This window comes from Apus apus, chromosome 12 (genome assembly GCF_020740795.1).
Source record: "Apus apus isolate bApuApu2 chromosome 12, bApuApu2.pri.cur, whole genome shotgun sequence".
Lineage (NCBI taxonomy): Eukaryota > Metazoa > Chordata > Aves > Apodiformes > Apodidae > Apus > Apus apus.
In genome coordinates, this window is record NC_067293.1 from 19,104,924 (window position 1) to 19,126,898 (window position 21,975).

Consider the following 21,975-nt stretch of genomic DNA (forward strand, 5'->3'; position numbering starts at 1 on the left):
TCGGGCTGGAATGGGGCATCACGTCCACCCGTGATGGATCTGTCACATCCATCCCCCATGGAGCTGTGGGGTTTATGTGTTAAGAGGAAGCGCTGGCTGGAACTAGAAGGAAATGTCTCTTTACCTGGCCTTGTCTGGAGTCCATTGATAAGCAGAGCACAGGGAGGCAAGGATGGGGAGAGAGACAGACGTGTAGGTTAGTACAGAAAGGATACTGCAAACAACAGCTCCTCTTAATGACCTTTAAGGTCCCTTCCCACCCAAACCATTCTATGATTCTGTGATTCATGCTCAGATGTTTTTCCCAGAAGGAGATGTTGGGACAGGCAGCAGCTGGGGTGCTGTGGGGGGGGAGAGCTGCCCCCATGCTGGTCCTGGGCAGAGCAGGGCCCTTTGCAGGGAGGTGGCTGCACAAGCCTTGTTTTACCAGTTCCCCTCCCAACATTTTGCCATCATCCCAGGTGCTACTCACCTTCTGGAGGCTTCGGGTGCATCAGGGTGACAGGCATCTCCACGCCAACGTCACTGGAAGGAAGAGCACTTATCTCAACACACCCACCCTGCCCCCCGTAGGGGCTCAGCTCCCTGGCCAGCTCCCCCCTTACCTGGCAGTGAGATCCCCCAGGATGCTGCAGCAGAGGGAGAGAAGGGACAGAAATCAGCCAAGGCAGAGGAGGGGAGGTGTTAGACTTTGCTTTCTAAGAAGGTAGAAGATGATTTATAATAGGGATGAAGGGTGATGGGGTGGGAGGAGGCAGAGAGCAGCCTGGCTGCCCCACAGCCTGGGGGCAGGGATGAGGGGTCTGTGGGCTGAGTCCCTTCATCACCTCCCCTCTGGTAGGGGATCCCACAGCACAGCCCCAGGGGGTGGTCCCTGCCCCATAATGCCCACAGAGCCTCACCCTCCTCGGGACACCATCAGGTTGACCTTCACTTTGTAGGACACCAGGATGCCCAGCACCTCCTTGTCCATGCCGGGTCTCAGCCTAGGAGAAAGGCAGAGGGGAGTGGTGGGGTGGGCAGTGCTGCTGGCAGACCCCACTGCTGCACCCAGGGCTGTCTCCAGGCCCCCTTTTCATGGGGGGCAGACTGGGGGTTGGCAGGAGAGGACAACACGACGTGCCAGTGAGAGAGGGGGGAGGGCAGGATGCTTGGCTGAAGCCGTGGAGCAGTTTTTGGAGGCCACTGGAGCAGCCTGAGGTGGGATTGGCTCCCCAGGCACGGCCCAGTGCAGCTCTGCAGGGGGATGCTGAGGCTTTGGTGGTGGTTGGGACTGGGAAGCTACGGATCCTACCAGGTGGAGAGGTGGCTCTGTGCCCGTGTCACAAAACCCCTACGTTTTCCAGCTGGATAGGGTGGGCTCAGGCACAGGAACCCAGAGCACCCTGTGCTGTGGGAGAGGGAGGAAGGTCTGGATCTGGCTGTGGTGGGGAAGCCTGCCCAGCTCTTACACGGTGGTAGAGGCCAGGTTGGTGTCCTCGTGCTTCAGCTTGCCATCCAGAGCCAGGCCTCGCTTCTCACGGTTGGCTGAGAGCAGGGGGGTGACGGAGTATGTTTTGGAGAAGGTGGAGTTGGCTGGCACGTTCTCACTGGAAGGGGTGGGAGAGGAGAGCTCAGAGGCAGCACCAGCCTGGTGGGCGCTCAGCTCCCTCCGGGGATGGCTCAGCCCCCTCCGGGAATGCTCAGCCCCCTCTGGGGATGCTCAGCCCCCTCCGGGGATGCTCAGCCCCCTCCGGGGATGCTCAGACCCCTCCGGGGATGCTCAGACCCCTCTGGGGATGGCTCAGCCCCCTCCGGGGATGCTCAGACCCCTCCGGGGATGGCTCAGCCCCCTCCGGGGATGGCTCAGCCCCCTCTGGGGATGGCTCAGCCCCCTCTGGGGATGCTCAGACCCCTCTGGGGATGGCTCAGACCCCTCCGGGGATGCTCAGACCCTTCCGGGGATGCTCAGACCCCTCCGGGGATGCTCAGCCCCCTCTGGGGATGGCTCAGCCCCCTCCAGGGATGCTCAGACCCCTCCGGGGATGCTCAGACCCCTCCGGGGATGCTCAGCCCCCTCTGGGGATGGCTCAGCCCCCTCCAGGGATGCTCAGACCCCTCCGGGGATGCTCAGCACCACACCAGCGACCCCGGCCCTCTCCTCACAGCTGCCTGGGCTCGTTTCCTCCTTTCATTCCCATCTACAACCACTTCTTTTTTCTGCCCCCGCCTCCGCCCTCAGGGCAGAGCCTCAGAGATGCAAAGCGAGGCGAGCAGGCAGCTGGGGCCGCTCTGCACCTTCCCCAGGGGCTTCCCCAGCAGACACCGGTTTGCACCCGGGGGGGACGACGACGGTGTCCACAACCTTCCCTCTCTTCTGCTTCCTTTGCATCTGCTCTTCTGCTATTTTTGCTGCCTGCTGTAAAACCGTCTTCCTCACCCCTTCTCCCCCTCCTCCTCCTTTCTCTTCCTCCCTCTCGCCGCCGTCCCGCACCTCCCCCAGCCCCTCTTTGCTCACATGAACTCCTCGACGCACACGGTCTTTGCATATTTATCCAGCGAATAGAGGACCACGTCTGTGGTCTGCTCAACTGAGGAGAGACCAGGGGGGGAGCAGCGTTGGTGAGGCAGCAGAGCCACAGACACGCCATCCCCACCCCTGCCAGGGAGGCTGGGATGCGGTGGCCCCCAGGGCGTGTCCCTCCTGCCCCCTTCTCACCTGAAATCTTCACCTTTTTCACGATCTTGTTGGTGGTGTTGTTGATGTTGACGTTCACGTTGATGGGGTCTCCGTGGTAGAAGATCTGCAGGGGGCAGAGGCTGGGTTAGATGAGCGGGCATCCCGGTCACCGTCCCTGGGGATGCACCTGGTGGCACAAGGCAGGGCGCAGCCTCCACGCTCACCTCTTTCTCCAGGGAGGCTTCGAGGTGCAGGGGCTTGTCAGACATCATGAACTGCCGGGTGGTCTCTGCCTTGGGGCCTGGCCCCGTGGTCACGGGTGCAAACTGGATCTTGCGGATGATGAGACGCACCGAGTTCCTGTGGGGTGAGAAGCTGTCACCCCCGGCCCTCCCCAGCAGGGAGGTGTCGTCATGGCCTTCCAGGGGGACACACTGGCTGTCTCTGGGGACATCATGGTGTCTCCAGCCAAGGGATGCAAGCTGCAGGAGGTGGTGGGGACTGACATGGGACAGCTGCCTGTCCTTGGGCAAAGTACCCCCTCCAAGCACGGCCCAGGCTGACAGCAGATCCTCAGCCTGCCCCCTGAGCTGGCCACCCCAAAACCATCTGGTGGTTCAGTTTTAGGGCCTGGGGGCAGGAAGGAGATCCCCAGCAAGTACCTCTTGTGAATTTTCTCCTCCAGATTTTCAGCACAAAATCCTTTCACCTCGAAGTCCACGCCGCAGGCCTGGGGGTACATGCATGGTCACTAAACAGGAGGGGCTCAGAGCTGCCTGAGGTTTAAATTCATTCCCCTTCTTCCTCCAGTGCATCCGCAGAGATCCTGGTCCCAACTCCAACCATCCTTCCTCCCCAGCCCTCACCCCGTAGCCACGTCCCCATGAAAGAGAAGCTGCTCGTGGTTCTGGCACCCCACAACTTAACCCCCTGCCAGGGGGAATGGACCCAGGGGACGTGGGCTGGGGACAGCAGCTCACCTTTCCCACATCATCTGGTCCTGGCTGGAGGGTGACTGAGCAGGGCAGGTTGGTGGCAATCTGGGTAGAAGAGGGAAAGAGAGGAAAATGTGGATAAAGAGAGTGCCCAGAGCCGAGCCCTGGTGCACGCCGTGGAGGTGCGCGGCTGGGAAAGGCTGAGCAGCCCCTACCTCAAAAGTGAAAGGGTAGGCATTCTCCCCAAGCTTCTTCATCAGCTTATCCTGCAAGGGAGTGAGGGTTTTGGGTGTCTGGTCCGGCACTGGTGGGTAGAGCTGGGTGGTCACAACATAGATGTCCTTCCTGAAGGACAAGCCGATAACGTCGAGGTCGTCCCGGCCGTAGCGAAAGGCGCAAGTCAGCGTCACGTATACTGGAAGGGAGAGGGGTGGGGTGAGGGGAAGGGTGAGGGGAAGGGAAGGCAGAGGTGGGAAAGGGTTGCATGAGGAGGAAGGAAAGAAGGTGGAGTCACCATCCTTGAAGGGATTTCAAAGATGTGGTGCTGAGGGACACAGGTTAGTGGTGGCCTTGGCAGGGCTGGAGGAACGGTTGGACGTGATGGTCTTAAAGGTCTTTTCCAACCAAAACAATTCAATGACAAACTAGTAACACTTTAGGAGAAGTATGACTCTGTTACCAGGGCCTGGACCTCAAACACTAAGTATAAAGTCAACAAGATCCATCACTGCTTTCTGCAAGGCACAGGGAGCTTGAGAGCTGGTGCCCCAGGCAGAAGAGATGAGAAGAAAGAAACAGCCTTCCCCTCCAGGTCAGCTGCTGTGGCCCTGATGTACACCGAGCTGTAGATGACCCACTGCAGGTTTAACCTGACTACAGGCCCAGGTTGCTTGTGAGCTTTGCACTGGTTTCCATCCCTTCCCCTCATAACGTGGGGGTTTGTGTCTTAATACCTTTTCTGTCCTCTAGGTACTCCGGGTCGATCAGGCAGATGCCATCTGCAAAGAACCAGAGAAGAAGGGCTGGTGAGCTTGGCTGCCTGGGAAGATCCTTGTAAAAATGCAGAGCTTTTTAAAGTCAAATAGGATGCTCATCAGCTGGGGAGACGACCAAGGGAAACTGCTGGTCAGGGGGATGGTGATGCCTCCTCCAGCATCCCCACCAGCAGCACGGCCAGCTCATTTTGCAAAAGGGGCTTTGTCCCTTTCCCCACCATTTTTCTGTAAGGGTATTTGCAGGAAAACAGGGGATTTGCTCCTCTAGAGCTGCCCTTGCTCCTCCAGCTCCAGCAGGAAGCAGAGGTAGGCAACCACTGGCACAGGGACAGGTCTCCCGTGCCACTTGCTGCTCTTGCTTCCATGGCATGACCCCACTCACCTACAGAGTCCACCTTGTCCACATGATCCACAAAATCCCTTTTCCCCAGGTAAAGGGATAGCTGGAGGCAGCACATAGCAAAAGGAGAGAAGGGGATGGGTTAGACTTTGCCACTGGACCCACCAGAGCTTTCAAGGCTGGGGGGTGTGGTGGGGCTCGTTAATCCTGCCGCTGGTGCGTCGGGCAAGGCGCCGCGCTGGAGGGTTCAGGTAGGGTGTGGTTTATTTCTGTTTCTGAAACGTAAGCCCTACAGTGGCGTGGCAGGAGTCAAGCAGGAGATGCCAAAGGGAAGGAAAACCCAGCCTGTGTCCCATCCCGTGGGCAGAGCCACCACATTGAAGCCCCAGCACAGCCCACACCATGGGGACGGGGCGCGCGGTCCTGTCTCTGCGGGCATGGACTTACCTTGCCATTGGGGCTGGTCTTCTTGAACACCCTGTGGAGGAAACACAGATAGGTGGGTTGGGAACGCCCTGGGTGAGGCTGGATGGGGCACAGTCAGCTCCCAGGGCAGGGAGGGAGAGAAGGGGCAAGGAGGTGAGGGCTTCCTTGTGACCACGATGCATCTCCAACAGCTACGCCAGAGTGTGCACAGGGTGTCCTGGCCTTGGGGAATTCAGTGTCCTGCAAACTGGGAGCCTGGACCTGCCCTGGTGAGCCCCAGGGGGTGCCATGATCCTGAGCTCAGCGTGTGACCATGGAGGAGGGTGTGCACTGGCAGCTGTGTCTCGTGGGCAAGTGAGAAAGCAACAACATGCAGAAGAAAAGAGAAGGTGCTTTGCTGGCCCTGTGGTGGCTGCAGTGGGCACATCAACCCTCCCGTGGGGGCAGCAGGTGGGGGGAGCTGCAGGGCTCTGCCTCACAGCCCCCTGCTCCATCCCAACCAAAGAGAAAGGAATAAAAATAGGGAGAAAAGGCCACTTACTTTCCTTCTGCCATTTTAAGTCAGCGGCCACGCAGGCAAGGATCTGTGGGAAGAGATGAAGGGGAGGTGCTGAGTGAGGTGGTGGGGAAGGGGCAGCTGTGGCCATTTCCAGCCAGTGTGACAGAATCCCTCTGGATTCATCCCAAGGAACTGCAGAGCCCACAGGATTTGGTGCTGCTGAGCTCAGGTGCTTGGGGTCCAGCTGGGGCTGCCCAGCTCCTGGACACACAGAAGGGACACAGTGGTGGCTGGAGACCTGGTGGAACAGCCAAGCCCTGTAAAGCCCTCAGCCCTGGCTGAAAATGTGGTGAAGAGGAGGAGGAAGGGAAAAAGGGAGAGTGATGCCCCAGGTAAGCAGGCTTAAATAGGGGTGGCTCCCAAGGAAGTGAGTTGAAGGCTGGGAAAGGTGAGAAAATGAACAAAAGGGCTTATGGAATTTCAATTAATGACTTTTTCTTGCCTGCAGGAAATGGGCTGTCATGGCTTAATGGCAGAAATGGGCTCATTTTGTCCCATCCTCCATGGAAGAGTGAAGAAACCACACGTAGAAAGGTCGAGGGCAGCTGAACTGCTCTGTGGGCAGGGGGGTTTGGGGTGCATGGCCCCAGCCCATGGCCCCTCCATCCCCATCACTGGGTTCCTCACCCCCAGAGCCCAGCCAGGGCTGCCCAGCCCTGCCCAACCATGCTGCCTGTGTTTTGCTTCCCCAAGCCTTGGAGTCCAGAATTAAACGGTAAATATCACGCTGATCATCATCTGATTCACAGGGAGATTAGATGGGATGAGCTCAGCTTCTTAAATTTAGGCAGCTCTGATATAAGCAGAGCTTAAGCCCAGGCAGGATTTTAAGCCCCAGGTGCACGTGGGGCAGAGTTGCCTCTTCATGCAACAGGGATGCTGGGGAGAAAGAAAAAATTGCCACAGGGGGAGGAGATGATCCTCTTCCCCACAGAAAAACAAGGGATTAGTCCCGAGCACAAGATCTTTGGTGCCTTCAGGTGCTGTGGGATGTGGAGCTCAGGCATCCTCACCTGCAGGGTTTCTTGGGCAGCTGCAAGAGAAGGTGCAAAGGGAATAGGAGCAGAGCAGTGCTGCAGGCTTGTCCCTCTCCACAGCCCAGGAATTGGAGACAAGACAGTGGAAGGTGGAGAAAAGCTGGACCCCTCCTCTGGGTCTCCCAAGGCCCAGAGAAGGGACTTGGACCCCTCCTGGCTTGGCTAAGCTCCCCAGGCCCTCCAGCCCTGCCCTCTGGCTTAGCCATGCTGAAATCCTTCTGGCCACATCTTTCCCCTTCCAGCCCCCAGCCACCCTCCCTCCACCCACTGCCTGGCACCAACATCCCGAGTGTCCCACAGAACAGCAGAACCCGTGTCCCAAGGCACTGGCAGGACCCAGGCGGCAGAGCAGGCAGCACTCACCTGGCAGCTGGACGGACAGACAGACACTCTCTTCTTCCTCTCCCAGCACCTCCCAGTGCCACCCAGTCACTACAGGGTTGCTCCCAGACCTGTAGCTTCTTATACCCCCCACCAGTGGTCCCTCCCCTGGGATCTGCTCTGGCAGGCAGGGCTGGGCTGGGCAGTGGGCGCCGCGGGAGAGGCGCTTGCGGGAGGAATCCTCTTAGTTTATTAACTGGGGAGACGCTTCAGGAGTAAGAGTGAGCTATAAATAAGGCTGCTGCTGGAACCCTGAGAAAGCAGCTTAAGGAGATTGGCAAAGCAGGCTTAGGGGCGAGGTGATGGTAATTGAGGTGGAAGCTCTAGTGCTGGGTGGGCAGGGGCACGGGCGGCAGGGTGGGCTCCCGCGGGGGCTCTCAGCAGCGGCTCCCGTGGCAAGGGGAGCTGGATGGAGATGGCAGAGGAGAGAGAGAGGGACCTGCTGGGTTTTGTCCCTCCCTTACACACTTTGCTGGGTGGTCAACAGACGGGCAGGAGGTGCAGGCAGCTCCTTGCACAGCCAAGGTGCCCAGCTGGCTGGTCACCTCGAGGTGACCTGCTGTGGCCCAGGAGACACCCTTGCCACAGGGATGCTGATGTACAAGACAGGGGGGCAAAGGTGCAGGCAAGAATTGGGGCTGCAGCAGCAGGTCCCACATCAAGCTTCACTCCTCCTGAAGCAGCAAGGAAGGGCTGGCCACCCCTTGGTGGTGGGACACTGGCCTGCCACTGTCCCTCAGCACCGCTGGGCAATCTGCTCAGCCCCACCTCATTTCATAACACCACTGGCTGGCCTCACCTGACCTGGTTAGCACATCATTAATTCAAGGTTTGCTGCTGCAAATAGAAAACTGTTGAAAGCACAGAGTGGATTTGCCTTATGGCTGGTGGGAGAGAAGCACTCCCTACTGCTGTCCTTCTAGGCAGCAGCTGGAGTGTGGGATCCCATTCTGCAGGAGTGGCTGGGGATGCTCCCATGGGTGCTGCCCCTGGGAGCAGGGCACAGACCCCAAGGACAGCCCAGGGCAAGCTGCTCCAGTAAGGCCCCACTCACCCTTCTCACCTCCAGCATCCCTCAAGCCCTCATGTGCTCACCAGACCCTTTGCTTTGAGCACACACTTGGTTCTGGCTGAGCACCAAGGGTGGGATGTCCCTGCTCACTGCTGCACCTCCATCCCAGAGCTGCCAGCAGCATCAACCCAGCATCCTCAATCAGCTCAACCACCTTTATCACCTGGGTACCAACCCCTCCCAAATGCAGCCCACCTGTGCCCGTGGGCCTCTGGGAGCCACCACAGCCCCACCAGCCCTGCTGCCCAGGGCTTTAGCTGGCAGCACGTGTTGCCTTGGACTTGTGATCTCTTTAATTGCACCCGGGGGAGCTGATTAGTTTGCAGATTAGCTGGTGCTATTTCTGCCAGGGTTGGGGGGGACACGTGAACTGTGACCTTCCCTCTGGAGGGCAGAAGAGGAGGATGTAGTCCCACCTGGATACCCACTGCCCAGTCAGGGGGGATGGCAGAGCAGCCACCTCCAGTGCCATGCCCAGGAGACCTAATCCCAAGCTCTCTGTTTGTGGTTCTTCATTAGGCTCTTAATGAGGCCTCTGAGACTAGTGCCATTCACAAGGATCCAAGGCAAGGATGGAGAGCAGATTCATTACGTGTAGCTTCAACTCAGTTTAATCCCAGTTGGGTGGATTCAGCCTGGGAGACCTTTCCCAAGTAGGGGAGCAGATATTTCCCCCTCAAAACAGTGGTGAGATGGAGAGACCACATCCTTTCCCGCACTCAAGCTGTGTTGTCAACCAAGTGCTGGGGAAGGAAGCTGGGGGATGCAGCACTGTGTTAAAAATAATAGGGAAATGAGAGAGGGTTTCTTCCTTTTTCCTGTTTAATAAATGGCCAAAGGCTCCTCTCATCTGACACATCCCACCCAACCCTCCAGGCCCTTGTGCTGTGTGAGGCACAGCTCAGTCAGCCCCTTCCAGCAGGGCAGGACGTGCTGGAGAAACCTCTGCAGATGTGGGGCTGGCAGAGAGCGTGGGGGCCTGGATTCATCCCTGGCTGGTGCTGGCACTGGGACAGAGCCCTGGGGGATGCCTGCAGGGCTTTGGTGCCCTCACCTGTGGGGTCTCCCCTCCAAAAGGAGCCCCAGGTAGAGCTGGAGCCACCCAGCCAGCAGGCACTGGTGACCCCACATCACCTCCCCAAACGCAGCAGTCCCGGGTGCTGGTAGAGCTCCCTGAGTGCTGGTACCAGTTGTCCTGGCACTGTCCTAGCTCAGCCCCTGGCACCAGGCACCACAGCCTTATGTAAACAGCAGCAGCCAGTGCCACTGATGGCTCAAAGCCCCTCGGAGCTCCAGGTCTTCCTCCTCTGATCTGGATTAAGCGTCGCGGACGGCGCTAATCTGAAGGCAGGCGCCTCTGCGGCCGCGGGGAATTACTGCTGCCTCTTAAGTAACAGGAAGGAGCAGCGCCGGTGAGAGGGGGGCTCTGGCAGGATGAGGGTTTCCAGAGCCCCTCATTACTATGTGGTCCCGTGGTGGGCACGGGTGAGAGATGTTGTGTGGCCTGGAGCTGCCAGCCCAAAATCAAGCAGGCTGTTTGACTTCTTGGTGAGCTCGGCCACAGGTTCCTCTCGAGGCCAGGGGCCCAGGGAGAAGTCTGGGAAGGGGCTTCTGGCACATCTGTGCCAGGGGGCTGGGGAGGCAGTGTGGGGTCTGTCCCTTTGCCTCGGGCTCATGGCTGCAGGAGACAACTTCATGATGCCAAGGGCAGCAGAAGGCTTAGGATGGCTCTCTGTCCTCATCCTCCTCTGGCAGCAACCCGCTGTCTCATCTGCCTCCAGAGCAGCTCTGGTGCTCCCGGGCACTGCAGCAGCAGATGGTGGCTATCATTACTCGGTGCTAGCCACCCTAGGGCAGCCACTTGCCCCGGGAGCCATGGGCACATGCACGGCCATCTCGCTGCTTGCCACCAGGAGCAAAACCTCTGGGTCTGCACCCGGGAGCTGCAGGAACCCTGCTGCTATTTGCAGCCTGGAAAAAAAAAAACAAACCTCCCAAACCCTTCCTGGGAGTCCCTGGACCCCGCGTCCCCTCTGCCCGATGGCAGGGCACCCACGGATGGGCTGACATGAATGGGATTAGGGGTGCCCAGCTCGCTCAGCTGCCCCACACCTGCAGCATCTCCCTCTCCAGGCAGTGGGCAGCAAATCTCATCCCTGGTGCAGGCAGCAAACCCTCGGGAGCAGGCAGCAAACCCTCGGGAGCAGGCAGCAAACCTTTGCGAGCAGGCAGCCCCGTCACCACCCGCAGGCTGCCCACTTGCCCACCACCCCGCGCACGTTTCAGGGGCAGCTGCTGCCCCACACCAGCCCTTTCTCGGCGTCCTGCACGAGGTTCAGTTCCCTCCCTCCCCCATCATCACCCCTGGGGAGAAGGGGCGGCGGGGGGTGCAGGCAGAGCCCCGCTGCTGCCCGCAGCCTGCCCGCTCAGCCCCGCACGGGCTCCCGCCGCAGCGGGAGGAGGAGCGAGGAGGCTGGTCCCGGCAGCGGGGAGAGCGGAGCCGAGAAGGAGGAAGAGCAGGGCAGGCGCTGCCGCGGAGCGAGCGAGCGGGCCCAGCCTGGGGGGACGGGAAGCGGGGGGCAAGTGGGGCTGCCGGACCCTCAGACCCCCGCGGCGTGTGCCGGGACCCCCGCTGGAGGGGCCCCGGGGCGGCCGGTGCATCGTCGCGGCTCCGCTCCAGCTTGGGCTGCACCCCGCCAGCTCAGCTCGCTGCCCCCAGCACCCCGCGAGAGGTGCAGGAGCCCCGCGCCGCGTCTGCGAGGGAGGGTGAGTGTGGGGGGCAAGGTCTGGGCGCCCCGTGTGCTGCCAGGATGCTGGCGTGGCCTGTCCTCCCTGAGCAACTGGGGCGGGATGGTGGCTCCGGGGCTGGGGCGGCAGCAGCAGCACAGGGGGGTCTGTTCACTGATCTGCCTCTCTCTGCCTCCCTGCACCCCGCAGGCTGGAGACCCCCACGGTGAGGAGCGTCTGGACCCCCAAGCCTCCCCCAGCTGCCCCCCCAGCCCTGCTCCTGCCGGGCTGCCTGGCCACGGGGCACCCCATCCCTGCGAGCATCCCCTCGGTGTCTGACTGGCACCCACTGGCACCGCCAGCAACTCGCTGGGGTTCTGGGAGCTGGTCCCTCACCCCCACCTTCACCTTCAGCTTCACCAGCCCGCCCTGAGGACAAGCCGATGGCCAGCATCTGCTGCTGAGCCCCGATGAGGAGCTGCCACAGGGACACAGCACAGCTGGTGTCCCACCGCTTCAGAGGATGGCGGCAGCGAGCTGGTACCACCGGGACATCAGCCGGGTGGTGGCAGAGGAGCTGCTGGCCAAGGCGGGGCGGGACGGCTCCTTCCTGGTGCGGGACAGTGAGTCTGTCTCGGGGGCGTACGCCCTGTGCCTCCTGTGAGTATCCTGCCCGGCTTCTGCTTGTGGCTTCTCTCTTGTCCCTTTGTCACTCTCCCCACTCCGGGCACGTTGCTCCTGGCACGGCCAAAAACCTGATGGAAAAGCCTTCTGCAGGGATGCTGGGGTGGTGCCACCTCCCTCTGGCACGGGGTTTTTTTTTGGGTGATCCCCAAGTCAGACCAGGGGGAAAACCCGCGTCCTGGGGAGCAGGCAGAAGCCTGGGCCAGCAGCGCCCTGCTGTGACACGGTTGCTGAAGGCACGACCCAAAATCCAGGGCACCCTGAGCCCTTTGGATCTGCCCACTGGCCTGGCCCCACATGCAGGAGCAGGACAGGCTGCAGGAACAAACATTCCCTCTCCCTCCAACCCGCAAAGCAGCCGCATCCGGACCATGACGTTAATGTCTCCGATGCCGGGGCTTGTGGGCTGCCTCCCCTGCCCCCCATGGGGCCTCTTGCCATCCCCAGGCCTGGGATGGTGCTTGCAGCCCCTCTGAGCACTGCCTGCGCCCTGCCTGTGCCCTGCCTGCGCCCTGCCTGCGCCCCAGTGACACGTCTCCATTGGGGAGCACGCAGGGTGGGTTCCTGGTGGCTTTGGCCGAACGCCACCCCCTTCCTGACAGCCAGCCTGGCTGGATAAATTGCAAACCCAGGGTGCTGGGGTCCCAGGGCACGCTGGGGTCCCAGCCGCTGCACCCCTGGCTGGGCAGCTGTTTGGGTGCTCTGCACACCCCCCGCCAACGGGTGCATGTGCAGAGCTGCAGGTGGTGCTTTGTTTTCCAGAAGCAGCAGCTCAGTTCCCCTCTCTGCAGCCGGGCTGGGTGCCAGGCACCCCCCAGCTCTGCCACATGCCCCTGGTGCGCTTGGGGGGCACCGTGGGGGACCCTTGTCTGCTCTCTGCCAGGTTCCAGCGGCACGTCCACACCTACCGCATCCTCCCCGATGACGAGGGGCGGCTCTCTGTCCAGGTGGGTGCAGCAGTGGGTGCTCAGAGGCTGGATGCTGCAGGGTGCCGTGCCAGGGGGTCACCCGCTGCGAGCTGGGCTGCGGGCAGGATGCTGGCGGGAAGGGGTGGGGTGCTTGCTGCCTCACCCGCAGAGGTGCTGCCTGCCTACCCTGCCTGCCCTGCCCTACCTGCCCTGCCCTGCCTGCCCTGCCCGTGCTCCCCGGCACAGTGAGCGATCGGTGCGGTTTGGTTTTTGCACGAGGTGTCTGCAGCGCAGGGCAGGATGTGACTGCTTTGCAGCCACCACTTTGAAGGTTGCTTCCCCACAGCACAGCAAAACACTTCTCTTCCTGCCACTGTCCCCTGCCCCAGCCTGGCCATGCAGCCCCGTTTCCCATTATGTCTGTCCTGGCCACCCAGCTTGGCCTCGCTTTACCTCTTTGGAGTCACAGCATCCCCAGCTGGTTTGGGTTGGAAGGGACCTTAAAGATCACCCAGTCCAGCCTCCTGCCATGGGCAGGGACACCTCCCACCAGCCCAGGCTGCTCCAAGCCCCATCCAACCTGCCCTTCAACACTGCCAGGGATGGGGCAGCCACAGCTTCCCTGGGCAACCTGGGCCAGGCTCTCACCACCCTCAGAGTGTCACTTTACAGCTTCTCCCGTCCCTGGCTCTCTGCAGCCCCCCTTTCTAACACCTTAAAAAGAGCACCCCAAGATTCCCCGGGGGGCATCCCCATCTGCTGCCCCAGGCCAATGTCTCCGTGCCCTGCTCCTCTCTCTGCTGCCCTGCCCGGGGCCAGGCTGAGCTCCCCATGGGGCTGGTGTCCAGCTGGCCACAGCCACGTTTTGGGGGACAGACCCACTTGACACGGAGCTGGCAGAGGGGGGGATGTGACAGCCCTTGCCCCCCCTCTGCCTCCCCAGACCATCCAGGGCATCCAGGCCAAGTGCTTCCGCACCCTCCCTGCCCTGATCGCTGCCTACCAGCACCCCAACCACGGGCTGGTGACACCCCTGCTCTACCCCGTGCCCCGGCACAGGGGGGGGGCCCGACGAGGACTCGGGTGAGCTGGGGAGGGGGCGGCGGGGGCCGCACCGGGCTGTGCGTGGGGAGGGGGTCACGGACTGACCCGACGTTTTGGGTGGGAAGGGACCTTAAGGCTCATCCCGTTCCCATCCCCGCCCCCCCCCCCCCGGCCGCGGGGCAGGGACGCGGGTTGCTGAGCTGCCCGCCCTGTGCCCGCAGATGGGGAGGAGGGCTGGGGCGGTGGGCTCGGGGCCGGGGGGCCCGGGGGGGCCGGACCCAGCGCTGCCATCGCCGCCCGCACCCACATCTCGCAGCGGCTCCAGCAGAGGCTGCAGGAGCAGGTCCACAGCAGGTAACGACCACCCCTCCCTCCCCACGGGGACCCGCCTTGGCGGGAGGGAGCTCACCCGAGACCACCCACCCTTGCAGCCCGGCCAGCGACTTCACGGGCTTCATGGCCGAGTATCTGAACCACCACCTGCAGCTGGACCTGGAAGCCCTTCGCCACGGGCACCCGCAGCTCCGCCACCTCAGCACGGCGCTCGCCACTGCCTGCCGGGCGCTGCACAGGCGAGTGGCCCCGCGGGTCCCCTCCCTGGGCCCTGGGGACACCCGCCCGGCCCCAGCCTCCCCGTGGGGGCTGAGGGTCACCACCCGAGCTCGGGAGGTGCCAGAGCTGGCTCTCACCCGCTCCTCTCCTCTGCAGTGAGATCGACTTCACGCTGGCAGGTCTGGAGATGCTGGCCGGGGTGTTTGACCCCCCCACATCCCCTCGCAGCCCCGCCAGGGAGCAGGTGAGCCCCTTTCCTGGGCTACCCCAGCCCCCAGCCTGCCTGCCCCGGGGTGCTGCTGATGGTCTCTGGGTGCTGTGTGTGCCAGGGTGCCCACAGCCTGCTGAGCGACCTGGCTGCCCGTGGCCTGGGGACAAGCAGGGACTCATTCCTGTACCTGATCCAGGATGCAGCGGGGGGGGGGGGAAAGCTGCTTCTGCCCTCAGACCCCAGGGACCTCCACATCTTGGGGTGCAGCCTAAACCTACGGGTAGGAATGCAGCAGTCCTGTGCCACTGCACTGCTCCAAACGTGTCCATCCCTCCCCTCAGAGTCTCCTGACCAGCGATCCAGACCTTGAGCTGCTCCTCAACAAGATATCAACCGTCAACCACCTCCTCTCTTCCCTGGAGAAGAAGGTGCCTGCTCTGCCCCACCATGCCAGGCTGGGGAAGCGTGGCTGCTGCTAACCCCTCTCTGCTCCAGCAAAGCCTTCACCCAAATTAAACCCTCCAGCAAGCAAGCTGGCAGGGGTGGCACAGCCCCAGGGTGCCCCTTGGGGGGGGATGCGCTGGTGCAGGGTGCCCAGGGCTCCCAGTCAGCCCAGTGCCCCCAGTCCAGTGCCCATCTCCCCGGCAGGTGCTGAAGTCGCTGAAGGAGAGGGTGTCAAGGCACAACCTGGCACTGCCCAGCTTGGTGGCAGCCCCCCCGATGGCTGCCAAGCCCCTGGCCGTGCAGAGCTTTGAGGTGAGGGCGGGGGGCAGGGTGGGACCCCGGCATCACTGCTGGGGCAGGGCAGGCACGGGGCTGACCAGGAGCCGTGTCCCCATCTGCAGGTGAAGGTGGGCAAGTCACAGCGGGCGGTGCTGACGGTGGACGTGGAGCTGGGCACGGTCACCATCACCAAGAGGGGCAGTGGATCCCCGGAGGAGACCATCCCACAGGACAGAAGTAAGGGGCTGCTGACCCCCCCACCCCCTGCAGCACTGCGGGGCTGTAGGACTCCCCACCTGACGCCGGGGTGATGGGCTGCAGACCCCTGTCACACCCCAAGCCCCCACCCCATGCTGCCTGCAGTTCCCATGGGTGTGGGTACCACCATAGCTGCCCTCACGCCTGTTCAGTCCTGCAGCTGATCAAGTACCTGAGCGTGCAGAGCAAGGTGAGGCTGGTGTATGACAAGGAGCTGCAGAAGAGCCTGAGCAGAGACTTTGTCTTCCCCAGCGCACGGGTAAGCTCCCTGTGGTGGGGGGGAAAGCTGTTACCTAGTGAGGCAGCACCAGGGTCTCAACCCTGAGACCACCCCTGCAAACCAGCTCCTACATCTGGGGGTGATGTCCCCCTGAGCCCACCACCAGCATCTTCTGGGGTGCTGTGGCTCCCAGCTCCCCTCTGGGACCCTGAGGCACCTGTATCATCCTGCAGAAGCGAGAGGCCTTTTGCCAGCTGCTGCAGCTGATGAAGATCCAACACTCCAACCTGGATGAGCCTGACCTCATCTCGGTGTACGTTGGGACATGGAACATGGGTAAGGGGCCAGGACAAGGTGGCATTGTCCTGCGAGGTTGTCACGGCTCATCATCAGCTTGGGTGGGTTTTGGGAGGTGAGGGCTGCAGGGAGCTAACCCAGGAAACCTGAGCTGGTCTTTAGTGGGAAGAGGAGGCTGGAGAAGACCCCGACCTAGCTGCTTCTGGGTATGGCTGTCCCTTCGTGATCCACTCACCTGGTGGCTGCCAGGAAAATGGAGGAGCTGGGGTACTGGGGTGCTTTCGGGAGGCAGCAGTAAATCCCAGCATCAGTCTAGGATGTGAGCCATGGGGCTGGCATGATGCTTCCCAGCACTGGTGGCTCCGGAAGGGAGGGCCTGGGGTTGGAGAGGAGCTGGAGGAGAACGGCATGCTGTGTCCTTCCCCGCTGACCAGCTGTCCCCTGCCCACAGGCAGCACGCCACCACCCCGCTCCCTGGCCTCCTGGCTGACCTCCAGGGGCTTGGGGCACACCCAGGATGAGACCACCGCCTGCATCCCCCACGACATCTATGTGATTGGTACCCAGGAGAACTCCCTGGGTGACCGCGAGTGGGTCGAGTTCCTCCGCACCTCTCTGAAGACCCTGATGGCCATCGACTACCGCTTGGTAACGGCCGGGCACAGCCTGGCCCCCTCTGGCCCTGCCTGGGGGGGCACCCAGTGCTGAGCAGGCTAAAGGGAACTGGTTTCCAGTAGCCATCATCCCAGGGCTCTTACCCCCCATGCACAGGGTCCTCCTCCCACCCCGCATGCAACACAGGGAACCTCCTACACCCCACGGATCCCAGGCAGGGAGTGTCCTCCCCAGGAGCCCCCTTTCAGGGCTGGCTTGGCTGACCTTGCTGCTTCTCTGTCCCCACCACTCGGCTGTGGGGCAGTGTGGGGGGGAGCGGGCAGGCTCACCCCCCTGTGCCCCTCACAGGTGGCCCTGCAGTGCCTCTGGAGCATCAAGATGGTGGTGCTGGTGAAGCCGGAGCACGAGCGGCGCATCAGCCACGTCCACACCTCCAGCGTGAAGACTGGGATCGCCAACACGCTGGGTAGGGATGGGGATGGGGTGGAGGGTTCCCCAGGGACCATCCCAGGACCTCTGCCACCACACACCCCCCCCCTGCCCCAGAGCTCAGTGCCTGGCACGTCCCTGCAGGGAACAAGGGAGCTGTGGGTGTCTCCTTCCTTTTCAACGGGACCTCCTTTGGCTTCGTCAACTGCCACCTGGCCTCCGGCAGTGAGAAGACCCAGAGGTGACCAAGGGGTGCAGGGGAATGGGGCTGCTTGGGGGCAGGTGGGTGTCTCAGGGGGCTGGAGGAGCTGTGACACTGCCCCTGTCCCCACCTGGCAGGGGAAGGATGAGGCTGAGGTGTCCCCGGGGAAGCTGATGCGGTGCTGCCGTCCCCTCTGCAGGCGCAACCAGAGCTACAGCGACATCCTGCGCTCCCTGGCGCTGGGCGACAAGCGGCTCAGCGCCTTCGACCTCACCCTGCGCTTCACCCACCTCTTCTGGTTCGGGGACCTCAACTACCGCCTGGACATGGACGTGCAGGTGGGACCTCGTGGCGGGGGATGGTGGTGGTGCTGGAGCAGGGGTGAGAGGAGCTGGGGGGCTCACTGTGCCTTCCTCCCACGGAGCAGGACGTCCTGGCTCACGTCACCAAGAGGGAGTTTGAAACCCTGCTGGCTGTCGACCAGCTCAACCTGGAGCGGGAGAAGAACAAGGTGTTCCTGCGATTCAGTGAGTGAGGGGGCAAGGGTGTTGCTCCCCCCCATACCAAGATAATGTCCCCCAGTGTCCCCACAGAGCTCTGGCACACGACGCTGCCCCGTCCCAGCACAGCTCCACTTGAGGTGCCAACGCTGGGGGGACATCAACGTGCAACCTGCCCCTCCACGGCAGGTCCCTGGGACCTGTGTCCTGAGAGCCTGCAAGCATGGGGACAGTCAGAAGGGCCAGGGGTGCTGTCAGTGTGAGCCCCAGATGGGGACCGTGACACCCCATGGGGACTCTCCCTGGCCAGTTGCAGCTGTGGGGACAGGGACACGGACCCCGTGTCACCTCTGTGTCTTGGTTCCCAGGTGAGGGTGACATCTCCTTCCCACCCACGTACCGGTATGAGCGGGGCTCCCGGGACAGCTACGTGTGGCAGAAGTTCAAGCCCACGGGGGTGAGTTTCCAGAGCCTCCTGCCAAGGTGGACATCATCGGGGGTTGGGGACAGCGGGCTCGGGTGGTGCTGGGGGATGCTGTGTTGTGATGCTCAGCACCCACACCTCTGCCAGCCCTTTCCATACCCAAAGGGGGGTTTGGGCAGGAGGGAGCTCACTTTTTGGGGTGCAGGGATGATTTTCTGGGGGGTGGGGGGAGGGCCAGACCTGTGGGGACACTGAAGCCACCTGCTTGCTCCGTTTTTAGGTGCGGATCAATGTCCCCTCCTGGTGTGATCGCATCCTGTGGAAGTCACACCCAGAGACCCATGTGGTCTGTAAATCCTATGGTGAGTGAGACCCTGGGGCTGGGGGGGGGACACCCCATGGAGGTCAGCACTGCCCAGAACCCTGTGGCTCAGGGACCATCACTGCCCTCTCCCATCACCCAGGCTGCACAGATGACATCGTGACCAGTGACCACTCGCCTGTCTTTGCCACCTTCGAGGTGGGAGTGACGTCGCAGTTTGTGCCCAAGAGGGGTAAGGGGTTTGGGTCTATCCCCCCTTCCCCAGTTTGGGGTGAGCCCTGGCTGCGGGTGCTCAGCTGGCACACACTGACCTGCTGGTGCCTGCCCCCAGCACCCGGGTCTGTCCCCGAGGCCCTGGCCTGCATCGAGTGGGAGAGCATCGAGGTGATCATCAAAACCTCCAGCCGCAGCAAGTGCTACATCGAGTTTCACTCCTACTGCCTGGAGGGTGAGGTGGCCTGGAGGGGGCGGGGGTGGGCGAGGGGGTCGAGCTAGCCCTGCTGGAGCTGTGTCCCTGCTGTCCCTTGGCAGAGGCCCAGTGGAGCGGGGAGAACACCTCCCAGAGCTGCGACAGCCCTGGCTTCCTCAAGCTGGGCTGGGCTGCCAAGAATCTGCCAGTGGTACGCACTGGGGAGGGGGCACAGCCTGCCCCCCAGCCCTCGAGCATCCTCCTCCCTCCTCTTCCCCATCCCTCCCACCAGCCCTGCACCCTCAGCCCCAAGAGGCACCAGGGGCTGCCACCTTTCCCCCTGGCATTCCCCTCAGCACCCCTCTCTCCACCTGCAGCTGAGCCCCATCCTGCCGGACCTGGAGTACCTGGGGGACCAACATCTGCTCCTCAGCGTCAAGGGTGTGGAGAGCTGTGAGTCCTACGGTGCGTAGGGGAGGGTGGCACCATGTCCCCTGCAGGGCTCGGGCGTAGAGGTTTTGTAGCTGGAACTTGGCAGGAGGGAGCCCGACACCCACCCCGCTCTGGGGTGCTGCTGCATTCGGGGGGCTCACCTGCCATGGAGGGGCCCACGCTGACGTGCGCGGCGCCCGCAGGAGAGTGCTGCATCGCCTTGAGGCCCTTGATCAGCAGCACAGCCCAGCAGTTTGAGACCTTCCTCTTCCACCGTGGAGAGGAGACGGGCTCCATGAGGGGCTGGATGAAGGTCCAGGTTCCCAAGGACAGGCGCAGCACCCGGGAGAGGCTCTACGGTAGGTGCCAGCCCCCCTGTCACCCTGGGCAGGGGGCTCGGGGCTCAGCCTGCTTGAGAGCTGCCTCTACCCACGGTGCCCAGTGGGGAGAGACCAGACTTTGGTGCCTTTGCAGAGTGGATCAGCTTCGAGGAGGAGGATGCTGAGCCAGGGGCAGACACCGAGGTGTGCCCCAAGCCGCCCCCACAGTGCCTCAGGTAACCCTCACTAGGCTCAGCCCCACCAGAAGCCCCAGCCCTGGGGTGATGCTGAAGCTTCTCCTGTGGGGTGATGCTGAGCCCTCCCCCTTGGGGGATGCTGAGCCCTCTCCTCTCTGCTCAGCAGGAGCCGGCCCCACAGCTTCCCAGAGCCAGCTGCCAGCTACACCAACCCAGCCTACTTCATCTTCGAGGGGGTTCCCAACACATGGGTACCAGCCCCCAGTGCTGGTGAAGCCCATGAGAAGCAGGCAGAGAGTCCAGAGCAGGGTCAGCAGCACTGGAGCCCCCTCAGGACATGGGTCCCTTCTCCCTCCGAGGAGGAGCAGCGGGGTGGCCGGTCCCACTGCACGCCGAGGGGTCCATCCCCTGGGCACCCACTCAGCCCCCCCCAGCCTGGGCCAGCAGAAGAGACCCAAATCAGCTGTCCTGGCCAGGGACACAGCAGGGCTGGGTGACTGCTCGCTGACAGCACTGCATATGGCCACCTGCCTGAGCCAGCTGGACCAGCTGTCCCCCGAGTGCAGAGGGGACAGCCAGAGGACCCTGCTGCACCAGACCCACAGCACCATGGAGCTGCCCCCACGGCCCTGCCGGGAGGTGCCGAGGTGCACACAGGATGCTCACCAGCATGGCCACCCTGGAGAGGTACCACTGTGGTCCCCACAGGGCTCTGGAGCTCAGCTGAGGGGCTTGGGGAGATCAGGGAGGGGACCCGTTGATGTTCCATCCCCACAGCAGTGGTCTACCTGGTGGAGTCATTGCAGGACAGGGAGTGGGGTATGGAGAAAGGTGGAGGAGCAGCAATGCTCCCAGTTCATGTGGGGTGAGGAAGTGATGGTGGGGACTTCATGGTCCTGGTGTGACACAGCTGGCATGTGTCCTTGTTCTTTCCCCAGTGGTCTTGTGACAGGGGTGAGCAGTCCCATGGTGTCAGTGAACGCCTGGGTCATCTGGGCTTGCAGCAGGAGGCAAAAGGGCTGCAGGAGCATGGCTGGGACCACCTGTAGGTCTTCAGGTACCCTCAGGTCCTAGAGCTCGGAGAGGGAGGCACTATGCAAGCCAGCTCCTGTGGCCCCAGGGTCCCTGGTAGAGCTGTGTGCCCCAGGTGGGAGGAGAGGTGAGCCCTGGGTTGGGGATATGGCAAGGCAAAGGCAGGAGGACATCAAGTCCCTACATCTCCATGGGTGCCCCAGGGCCATGCCAGATCCCCACTCCCTCTTGGTGACTCCCTCAGCACTTTTTCCTCCTTGTCCAACACACAGAGACATCACGGAGAGGGACCTGCTGGAATCCGGGGTGCTCAGCCCAATCCATCCCCAGCTCATCCCCAGCAGGCTTGGTGAGGACACCACGGTGAGCCTGCCATGGAGACCCAGCCTCAGACCCAGCACCTAGCCTGGACCACTGCCACCCCAGCACCCACGTGTGCTCACCTCTATGGAGCTCCCAGGATGGGCAGAGAGTTGCTGATGAGGACCAAGCAGGCAGGCACCCGTGGCTGGACATACTGGCCACACTCCCAACTTCTCTGACCTCACCAGCAAGCAGCTCAGTTGGAAAGTCTCAGGGAGCTCCTGTGTCCATTGAGGTGGACACTGCCTGGGTTTGGCTGCCTGTCTCCATCCTCCCTTCCCAGGAAGAACCAGGCTGAGCCCCACCAGCGAGGAGGGACAGGGAACAGGGGAGGTGGGAGGCCGCTTGGGAAGCAGGGACTGCCAGGTGCTTTGGACCTCTAGGCTCAACCCCTCGAGGTGGCCACCGTGCAGCCTGTGAGGGCACAGGGGCATCCATGGCCAGCCCAGCCCTGCACACCCTCGTACCTTCGGCCTCAGTGGCCCCTCCCTGCTCCCCAGGGTCGGGCGACATTCCCAGTGGGTTTCTCCTCCAGCTCCCGAGGCTGTAGCACCCTTCCCTTCCGAGCTGCCCCTTGCTGTCCCCATCCAGAATAAAGTCTCAGGGACCCTGGAAGGTGCGTCTGCAGTGCCCGCATGGCAAGGAGGGTCCCTGCTGAGCCGGGCCAGGGCGGGGAGAGCGCCTGCTGCTCCCGGGGCGCTG

General features: G+C 62.4%; 2 protein-coding genes across 2 annotated transcripts; one reads left to right on the forward strand and one right to left on the reverse strand.

Moving 5' to 3' along the window:
• Positions 1-101: 101 nt before the first annotated feature.
• ARR3 (arrestin 3) lies at positions 102-7,510 on the reverse strand. The gene is made up of 17 exons (XM_051630478.1): positions 7,315-7,510; positions 6,928-6,947; positions 5,897-5,939; positions 5,377-5,407; positions 4,972-5,032; positions 4,548-4,592; positions 3,810-4,009; positions 3,640-3,699; positions 3,322-3,389; positions 2,884-3,019; positions 2,699-2,783; positions 2,498-2,570; positions 1,452-1,589; positions 903-986; positions 606-629; positions 473-525; positions 102-134 (listed from the first exon to the last, which is right to left on the reverse strand). Exons 3-17 carry the CDS (start codon positions 5,908-5,910, stop codon positions 121-123), a joined length of 1,086 nt encoding a protein of 361 aa, XP_051486438.1. The 5' UTR covers positions 5,911-5,939; positions 6,928-6,947; positions 7,315-7,510; the 3' UTR covers positions 102-120.
• A 3,971-nt stretch (positions 7,511-11,481) lies between these two features.
• INPPL1 (inositol polyphosphate phosphatase like 1) lies at positions 11,482-20,927 on the forward strand. Its single transcript, XM_051630632.1, is given in 28 exon segments — positions 11,482-11,791; positions 12,699-12,762; positions 13,667-13,783; positions 13,785-13,806; positions 13,989-14,121; positions 14,199-14,339; positions 14,476-14,563; positions 14,872-14,958; positions 15,179-15,286; positions 15,376-15,490; positions 15,664-15,770; positions 15,965-16,067; positions 16,480-16,676; positions 16,992-17,109; positions 17,217-17,313; positions 17,474-17,612; positions 17,702-17,801; positions 18,143-18,231; positions 18,479-18,560; positions 18,663-18,752; positions 18,852-18,968; positions 19,052-19,140; positions 19,307-19,394; positions 19,565-19,720; positions 19,836-19,917; positions 20,045-20,312; positions 20,314-20,565; positions 20,817-20,927. Coding segments are annotated over 28 exon segments (3,297 nt in total). The 5' UTR covers positions 11,482-11,654.
• The last annotated feature ends 1,048 nt before the right edge of the window (positions 20,928-21,975 follow it).